General features: G+C 33.0%; 1 protein-coding gene across 3 annotated transcripts in view; it reads left to right on the forward strand.

Moving 5' to 3' along the window:
- LOC106469300 (phosphorylase b kinase gamma catalytic chain, skeletal muscle/heart isoform-like) overlaps positions 1-10,345 on the forward strand; it is a 64,117-nt gene that overhangs the window by 26,090 nt on the left and 27,682 nt on the right. For 2 of the 3 annotated variants that reach the window (XM_013929787.2, XM_022397778.1), the window contains 3 exons: positions 3,042-3,096; positions 4,846-4,911; positions 8,989-9,061. In XM_013929787.2, the coding sequence (XP_013785241.1) occupies positions 3,042-3,096; positions 4,846-4,911; positions 8,989-9,061 (194 nt within the window). The remainder of the gene's footprint in view (positions 1-3,041; positions 3,097-4,845; positions 4,912-8,988; positions 9,062-10,345) is intronic. The other variant, XM_022397779.1, reaches the window with a different exon arrangement.

Raw genomic sequence — 10,345 nt, forward strand, 5'->3', positions numbered from 1 at the left:
GGCCGATACTAAATACAACCTCTAATAATGCTTGGAGATGGCTTTAATGGGTAATAAAGAAAAACTTTAATATAAGTTTAACATAATAGCAAATGTACAGTGTTTTGATAAGGTTTTGTCATCATCAGGTGCAATTCATCATCAAATTTAAAAACAACTTCTACATAAAGTGGCAGTTACTATAATAAGCACCACCTAGATTCATATTGTAAAATCCAGAGAACGTTTTGTCATGTGCTTTCCTTATCATCCTATGATTTGTCAAACGTGAATTACAGCGATTGGAATAACATGGTACTGAAATTGACACCTTCGACTAGGATTGGCTAAATGTTTTACAACTGAGGTTTAACATGCCCAGACACTGTTTTATAAAGAAAACAGACTAGAAAAAGAACCAGTGCTGAAGTGGAAGGGAAAATTTGTAAAAAAGCTTGAAAAAAAATTTCTTCTGAGAGGACACTTATTTACAGTCTAAAACATATTTTAGGAATTTTTTCATTAAATTCCTCCTTAAACTTCATTAAATACCATAATTTTGTACAAATAATTGAAGGTTATGCTACTATTTACAAAAATAAAATCTGAAATCCAATAAAAGATAAGTTCTCAATAATTTTTTCAATTCACAAATGTGATTTTGCCCTCACGATAAGATCAAAATGGCCATGGTAGGTAACGGGTTAATGCGAATCAGTTGTGAAAAATGTACTCACGTCCATTTTCATTTACATTAAGATAAGATAGTTGGGTCATTGTATGCTTCTCCTTCTTCACTTTCTGCTTTTTTTTTCAGGGCTATCACATTTCTTTGTTTAGTTCACAAAACAGAAACTCAAATCCATTGGCCTTTTTTTTAAATACATGTACAAAGTTTTTGAAAACAGCTTCTTTACCAACAGTGTTTTACTTTTACATCTTTCTTTGGACAGTCAGTCCATATAAGCATTTCAATTCACTTAACTCCCTTGTTTAACTGAAAATATTGCAAAGAATCTTTACCATGGTAAGGTTTTCCAAAATTAATCATTGCTAACTTTGTTCAGGAGTTATGTGGTTTGTTTCATTCTGTTTGTTTAATAGCATCTGGATTGAAAAGCACCATTCAGGTTGTTGAGCTGACACCTACATAACAAATTTAAAAATTTAAGTATAAATAATAATTCTAACTGATTATTTTAACAAATTGTAACTCAAGTATGTTTTATAATATTTTAGCATTTTGTAAAATCTTTTGAGTGTAATTTGCAAAATCTTTTTTAAAAAGATTAAAACTTACATTTCTGCTCAGCTTCTATATAGTTGCAAATTATTTGAAAGTAATTATGTTGATAAGAAAACAACTGATTAAAACTAATTATATATTTTCATCAACGAAACCACTTATGATTTACTATTTTGATTTTATAATTTTTATAAGGATAGATTGCTCTAGGATTCTGTTATGAGATGACTTAACTCTTGTTAATGAGCTCATGTCATGATCTTTTTAGAGTTATTTTCAAAATTTTATTAAGTAACCTTATTATTATTACTCATGTCAATGAAATTGACATCAAAACATAGTTTATAATTGAAATTTTAATATTATATATGTTTTAATTTCTTCGTTTAAAAGGAAATATAAGGGAAAAAATGCTATATATTGATTTTCGAGTGTCACATAGTACTTCCTCTTGTCTTATTACTCAGTTGATATTTTATTATACCTACTATACAATGTGTACAGTGGTTAACAAATTAAAACTTTTATTTGATATTTGGACAAGCTAAATATAAAATAAGAACCTCCCGACTCTTTGATTTGCTGAGATGTCAATATATTTAGCAAATCTACTAGTGGTTCCTCCCACTACTCCATTCTTTCAAAACCTCTTATCTAGTCTCACCTATTTCTTTTCAGTATGGGTTTATAACCAACAGAAAGAGCAGTTTCCCTTCTATGTAACTCTGACTCGTTTTGTCCTAAGGCGGAAGACTTTCAAAACGTTGCCCTCTACATTTGTAGGTTTCTACAACAGGCAGTTGCTGTCCATTTGAAACTTAGATCCATTATGAATACCCTGCCTAAACAACCTATCAAAGATTAGATAAAACTTTATCACAAGTTAACATTTTCTTCGACTGAAAATGTATTTCCGATAGGTACTTATCTTCTCTCACACACTTCTCACATTTCCTCTTCACTGCCAGAGTTATTCATTATAGATCCTGCCAATTCTCAAAGTGAGAATTGAGTGGGAACATTGAGGGAGCTAGTTGTGCCAATATATGTGGTGCATTACTATTGGTGAAGGGTGGTCACGTGCTATATACATGTTTCAAAAGTGTCAAAAAAACTTGTGGGGTATATAGAATGGTGTGATGAGTATTAAAACTTTATAGCAATGCTTAAGGGGCAGAAAGAAGGTCGAAGTAGCTTTGTGTGAAAAAAGAGGTAAGTACCTACCAGAAATACTTGTTCAGTGGAAAAAAATGTTAACTTTTATGTACATGCTTATTGCTGTATATATATTCACAGCTGTGCTTGAATTATCAAATTTAATCAATTATTAGTCCACACCGAAGATGCAAATATCATGTAATCAGTTACTCCAAATGTATTAGATTTGATGAAGTAAAGGCTTTCTAACTTGATTTGAATATCTTTTTTTAGAATAAAGTTACAGAAAAAAATTTAACAATCTTCTAACTCCAGAAAAAAATAAAATATAAAATCTGTACTTGCCTTGAGTATTTTTTCACATAGATTCTAAACAAACAAATGTTATTTCGTTATTATTTTCATTTTTCAGTTGAGCTTCATGATGTGTTTGAATCTACAATGTAATCAGTTACTTCAAATGTATCAGATTTGATGAAGTAAAGGCTTTCTTACTTGATTTGAATATCTTTTTTTAGAATAAAGTTACAGAAAAAAATTTAACAATCTTCTAACTCCAGAAAAAAAATAAAATATAAAATCTGTACTTGCCTTGAGTATTTTTTCACATAGATTCTAAACAAACAAATGTTATTTCATTATTATTTTCATTTTTCAGTTGAGCTTCATGATGTGTTTGATTCTACAACATTTATCTTCTTGGTGTTTGAATTGTAAGTATGATCAGTTATGTTAAATATAAATAATTATAATTGTATAGTCAGAAAAGCAATGAATTTATAAAACCACTAAACTTCGAATTTCAAACAATGTATCATACTGTTTTTCTTCTGTTGTTTTGGCAAAGAGTAAATACATAATTTATTTCTCCTCTAAATCATATGAACTGCTACTAAACATTATAATGTTATGGTCATTTCTACTATTTGTTGATAAAAGTTTCCCAAGAGTTGGTGGTGCTGCCAGCTGGTTGATTTATCTCTGGTCAGCAGTTCAAGATTAGAGATGGTGGCAGATAGCCTTAGTAGTTTTGCCATTAAAAAGAAAAAAATTATGGACTGCCTCTGTGTTTATTCCTCAAGTGGTAAACATTTGGAGCTACATTCAAAGTCACTGTCATGGTCAGTAGCCTGTAGGACCACTTAATTCTAATTATTTATTAGTTATTAATTAATTATTTTTGTATTTACTAATTACTAGTTAATTTTTACCCTATGTTTTTACTGCAAAGTTGTTGCTTTCTTCAGCAAATCTGGGACTTCTTGTTACAAAGGTGTGTGCTATCTGCTTGGTCGGGTTGAAATCTCTGGCACTGCCACAAGTGTAATAGTTCTTCTCAAGACTTGTAGCTAAAACATAGGATAAAAAACATTTATAATTAATATTAATGAAAAATAATATTGAAATCAGGTAGACTTTCCTTTGAAATGTTAAAAACTAAAAACCTTTCCTTTTTTGAGTTTGCTCTCATGCTGACAATAATCATGTGAATTTAAGATTCAGAATGTCCTTGACAAAATGCAGAGAATGCATCAACTTAATCCAGAGTTCTCCACTCTCCCACTTTCCATGTAACTTATTGCTCCTACATTACAAAAATGTACTTAAGCTTTTCTTTCCTGCCAAATGCAGATTTTCTTTTGGACAATCATGCTATTATCTTCACTTACTTTGATGTACTCTTCTGAAAAAATTGTTTCTTCTGAGTGTCCTCATTGGTCAGTTTTCTTATGAGGCTAGTCTGCTCCACCAGATTCCCCATTGACTTTTACTTTAGCTGTATATTCTATTCAAGCTCTGCTTGATCATATATTTCAATTATTCTGGTTGAATTTATATATTTAGAATTAAACTTAATTTCAAACAGATACATACATCCAACTGGTTGACTTGTGGTTTTCCATCAGAACTATAAGAAATCTGGATTATGTTGGGAAAGCAGAGCTTATATATGATCTTCTGACATGGGTGTAATAAGTCATGCTTTGCATTGTATCAAGAACATTTATTAACATCAGTCACATAGTTGTTGTCAGAATGAGAGCAAACTCTATAAAGAGAGACTCTTGGTATTTCAGAGGTAAGTACCTGTTTGAGATTAATTTTAGTTCTATGAAATATTAAAGTAAAACTAATTAAGTAAATAATTAGTTTAAGTAATCATATAAGCTACTAACCATTACAACAACTGATATCTGATCAGCACAATCTTACTGTGACTTCTAAGTCCTCTTTCTGAAGCTTGAAAGGTTTCAGGTTAAAATATAAAAAATCCCCCCCCCCCTTTAAAATGTGTGATCTCAGTGGGTTGATTGGCTTTCTGAAATTGGTCTCTTTTTTTTTATGTTCTCTCTGTAAATGGAGTGTTTTGTTTATTTAGGAATCTGTGTAATGTAACAGAAAATTGAATATATTTTTTCTTTTGATAAAAGTTCATTGATATGATTTTTATTTTTCTAAAGGTGTAAAAATGGAGAATTGTTTGATTACCTGACAAATGTGGTTGCCCTTTCAGAGAAGAAAACAAAGTAAGAAAGATAGTGGTATTTTTAAAAATCTCACATTGAATTATTAATTTAGAAATTACTTCAAGTTACAGCTTCAAATACTAACAGAAATTAGACTGATATTGTTGTGAGAAAAAAAGCATTTTCAGCAAAGTGTGTTGTTTTTAGGCCTTATGAACTTCCAAGACGATACACGTCTTTGTACAGTTAAGCTATCTTCCCTGTGCATCTACCTTAGAGATTTGCATGCCACTAGTCTTTAGGCAACTCCCACCTAATCTCACTAAATTTTTCATGAATTGAATTACTGCATAATGACGTATCATACAGCAAAAGCCCTCCACCACTGGGAAGGTGACACACTTCTCTGCGCACTAACCCCCTCTATGCTTTTACACTTGTGAATCTTCATTTTTTTTCTTGCTACTGAACACATCAGATATGTGTTTTCTTTTTCAACTTAAGGAGATTTGTGAAGTCTAAGGAACTTGATTACAAATTATGAATTCACAAGTTGTATAACATCATCTATTACTGGTGTGAGTGAACAATCTCCTCACACAGGTAGTATATCAACTATGGCTAATGGAGGCTCATTGACAGAGGATGACATTGCACTTAGGGTAGTGGGTTAGTTTCCTTAAACAGCCAGGATTTTCAGCTCCAGACATTCCTCCCCTTTGTTTGAGGGGATAATGAGGAGGATGAATTTGAGTGTTTGTTTTGTTCTCCTGGTTATGCTTAGGGAACTTCTCTCCCTCTCGAGGAGAACCCTCAAACTTTCTAGCATTATCAGGTCATAATTAAACAAGTATGTACCATTTTTTCTCATTCCCTTCTTCTTAAACCTAACTACCTTTTATTTTACCTTTTCATTATATTAGCATTTAAGCTGCTTCCTTCCTTGACCAACTACACTCCCACATTCTCTTTACCTCGCCTTTCTATGCCTCAAATCTGATGCACTTCACCATGCCCAAAGGATAGGTAATTCTTATTCTCTTCTTTAATACAGCCCATTCCACGTCTTCCATTTTCTGCTCACTTTGCCCAATCTTGCTGGGAATTGTTAGGTTGGGATAAACTCCTTTCCCAGGTTTGACTTCCTTTTACCTCTGTACAAGATATTTGCCTAACCCTTCTTTGCTCTGAGGTTTTGGGGTATTCCTGATTGGAATGAATTACAGGCATAAACTGCCTGTTATCAGCCCTTGCTTTCGCCTTTTGTTCCCACACTGTCCCAAAATCCAACCCTACACCACTGTACTTCAACCCATTTCCCTTCTTTCGACTCTTAAGTACCTGCACCTTTTTCACGAAGGCTTCCCTCTCGTTGGAGATTATCTCTGAATGACAATTTCACATGAGACACATGGACCCTGAATGGGTCTTCTCTCCATACCAATACTCTCACACTTCTGGTAACCCAACAAGCATACTCCTATTTCTTACCCCTCCTCGTGGATCATTTCATTATGATCCATTCCAACAACTATGTTTTTTTTTCATATATCAACTGCCATGGGGGTATCTGATCCAGTATCCTTTGCTCTCAAATCCTGAACTTTCTTTATAAGCCATTTATCAATGGGTCCATCTTATTGCCTGCCATATACCAGGCACTATGAACCCAGTTGCAGACAGTCTCTTTTGGATATACTATGTTCTGTCCATGAAATGGTTTCTTTATTGCAGACTTCTGGTGGATGGGCTCTCTCTCTTGGGGACTTCACTTACTGATGCCTTGCTATCCCTCTCAATTCCAGGCTTCCTTTCCTTTGGTCTCCTGTTCTCCTTCCCTCAATCCTGGATGCTTATGCTTTCAGCTAGGACTGGTCTTACTTTTTCTTTACACTTACCCACATCTCCCTCTTTTAACTTGTATCTTGGCCTTGATTCTCCACTATCTTTGTCACGTCCTATTGGTGACACCCCTCTGGCTGGCTGAACCTTGATGCTTTTTTCTAAACCACCTGACAATCCAACCCCCTCTTCTCCAACCACTATACATTCTTTCTTGCTTCAACTTCACATGTCTATGTTCCACCAAGGGATTTTGTCACTCATGCTTCACATTTGGGATTATCCACTTTCTCACCCATAGAACTGGTCTCCCATATCACATAGTCTTTTTCCCGTGTCATTCCTGTTGCCCTTACACTTTGCCCATCCACTAGGGAAGTCATGTATTTTTTAATATTGGTACATCTGTCATCACCGTCCTTCTGACTGCCCTACCATCAGCTATGTATCCTCTTTTCCTCATTTATCTGTTTGACTGAGGATTAACTGTTTTCACCATTGCCTATTATAATGTCGCCTTGTCTACAACATGTCACCTTTCTTGTTATCGCTGGATGTTTCTTCCCTAGTTCTCTCCACCTTGTTCCATTCCTTCCTTTTCCATGACCCCTTGCCCTGCTCCTATGCCTAACTGAGACCTCAGTATCATTTGATTCACCCTTACCCATGTACCTTTCAAGTAATTGGCAATTTGCAACTTATATCACATTCCCTCCAGACCTATTTACTTTTACTTTTTGCCTGTGGTCACTGTCTGATAATTATGCTATTTATTCTTCTTGTACCTTCTTCCATCAGTTTTATATTCTTCTTTTCCTGACCAGTCCTACCTGTCTAAGACTTCAGCTGCTTGTGAAGGTGACTGCTCTTTCTCTTCTGTTTCCATTCCATCTATTTCTTATATCTATGATCAGTTGGATCCAGACAGACTGTTGTGATCTGTTGGTGCTGTTCTTTGATACTTACCTCATACCTCACAATTTTGAGGTTCTCATCTTCGACTCCTCTTTCCCCGAGTTTTCTCTTCTTCTAGGGACATACCTCCTTCTAGCCTTACATGTTGGGTCCGTGAACTTTTACATTTGGTTTATTCCTCATTGGGGTTGATGCTTGGAGACTGTTCCAAATTTCAGATTCCTCAACTCACTCATTCCCTCATAGCTCGTTTCTGATGGCTGCTGGACAAGATCCTTTAAGGTGGCACGTGGACTACTTCTCACATCTTCATCACCCATTATTTTCACCACCTGTCTCTCTTGTCTCCTGAAAGTTACTGCTTGCCTCCATTTGCAATCCTACAGTCTACTCATTGTCTTTAGATGGATGAGTACATTTTTATAAGTTGTGTGGCTGTAGTTATTTTCAATGTATTTTCATTATATGTCATTAAAATCAATAGTTGAGCCAAAGAAATTATTAACAAAGCAAGTTAAAAAATACAAAGATTATGCTACTTAAAATAAAAAAAATTACATATTCTTGAATGATATGAGGGGCCTTTCACTAAGTTCATCATTATCACTTGCATATTATTTATATTCTGGTTATTAACTTTAAGAATAAATAATATTATTAGTTTTTGTCTTGGAGAGAGAACTCTAAGAGATATTTTCCTAAGGGCCCTTGTATAAGTGTGCTAGTTGTACCCACCTTGACACTGGCTCTGGAATGGCATCCAATGCACTAACTTATTAAAGACCTGAAATGCTATTCTTACACATATGGAATTTATTGACTTAGTAAAAAAAAAGAACCATCTGTAGTGAAATGTTACATTTTCTCACATTTTGGAGGCCTAAGTAAATATTATCCTAATTGTTTAACATACCTGTGTCATGATAGCACTAAAAGAACTTTATTGTTATAATTTTTTAATATATTAAGTTTAGTTTAATATGCATGTTAATAAATGACAATATTTAAAAATGATATAACTATTATAGCATGTGTTGTTTTAGTTTTATTAACTTAAACAATTGCTCCTAAAACTGGTTACAGTCAATTTCACAAGGAAGGAGGTGAAGTTTGAAGCCTGTAGAATATAATAAAACTTTTGTCTTTTTCTGGATTTGTTCATTTACACCCAATTAAAATGTACTACAGGTAGTATTTCAAATTTAAAAGCTATAAATTAGATACAAAATTAAAAGGTGTTAATTTGTATAACATAAATTAAAGATGCGTACCCCATGATTTGAATTGTATAGAAATTTGTGTTTACATTTTTTGTTAATGGTGTAAAACTAAAAAACAATTAATGCATATTGTTAAAGTCAAACGTCTGTGGTCTTACAGGGGCATTATGAAACAACTTTTGGAGGCGATAGAATTTATTCACTCTAAAAATGTAGTTCACCGAGATCTAAAGGTAAGAACATTTACAAGCTGTAATTGTGAGAAAAAATGGTGTTTTTAAAATCAAACTTGGCTTAAAGTGAAATGATGCAATGTATAATTATAGAAACTTGGTATTTGTTTTTCCAAGTTGGAGAAAACAGAGAAGCTACTTTAATATTCTCTCCTTGCTTCCAAATTAACAAGTCTGGCTATTAAAAAAAGAACCAGAATAAGTGTACTTGGAAGCTGCAGTAAAAATAATGAACTTCATCAGAAGAAATAGATAGATATGACTAATAGACAAGTATTGAACAGTTTTGACTTGTTAATGTGTACGTACATGAATAGAATCTCTTTAGTCCATATAGGTAGTGTATAAAAAGGAACAGTAATACTAAAATCCCAAACAAATAATGATGAAAGATCAATTGCTGTACAATTGTTTGCAAATGTTTTTCAGAAGCTCTTTTTTTGACATAATGGGTTGAAGATGTTCAGATCTTGTCTTATTTACAGTATTAAACTGTTTCTAAGTAAAATCTGTGGTTTCATCCTTTTGTTTTCTTGTTGTATTTGAATTTTTTTTCCTATGTAGATCAATGTGATTGAATTAAAGTAGGTGCCTGTTTTGTTTTTAGTAGTTCAACACCAGTCAACAAAACAAGGTGTCTGTTCTGTTCATAACACTTTAACATGATTGGTATATGTTCTGTTTTCATTAGTTCCACACCACTTAACAAAACTAGGTTTCTGTTCAGTTTGTAGTAGTTCAATATCACTGAATGAAAAGATGTCTGTTTTGTTGTTATTAGTTCAACATCAGTGAATGAAACTTGGAGCCCATTCTATTTATAGCACACACTAGAGCTGTTCCTTAAGCAATGGATGCACACAACTAAGTTGTTTGCTGCCCAGTCTAATTTGGCTAGAAGGTTTTAAAAACACTAATAAAACTATTTTATAGTCTCTGTTTTTAGTGTATTTTATGTATCAATTGACAAATTGTTTACTTAGGCATTGGTCTTGCTCCAAGTGTTTGTTACTCATCAGATATGTTATGTAAAAGTAACAAGATACTGTTTCAATACATAAAACTGACAGTTCTTGTGCAAATATGTTAAATAAAATAATAAAACGAAGATTAATGTTTTTTACTTGCACAAACATATATTTGTAAATTTAAAAATTAAAAATATACAAGTTAAAAGAAACTTAAAATTCTACATGTTAAAGATGGTATAATTATTTACACCGAAACATGTAGAGTTTTAAGTTTCTTTTAACTTGTATATTTTTAATTTTTAAATTTACAAAT

The sequence above is a fragment of the Limulus polyphemus genome, unplaced genomic scaffold (genome assembly GCF_000517525.1).
Source record: "Limulus polyphemus unplaced genomic scaffold, Limulus_polyphemus-2.1.2 Scaffold3407, whole genome shotgun sequence".
NCBI classification, from domain to species: domain Eukaryota; kingdom Metazoa; phylum Arthropoda; class Merostomata; order Xiphosura; family Limulidae; genus Limulus; species Limulus polyphemus.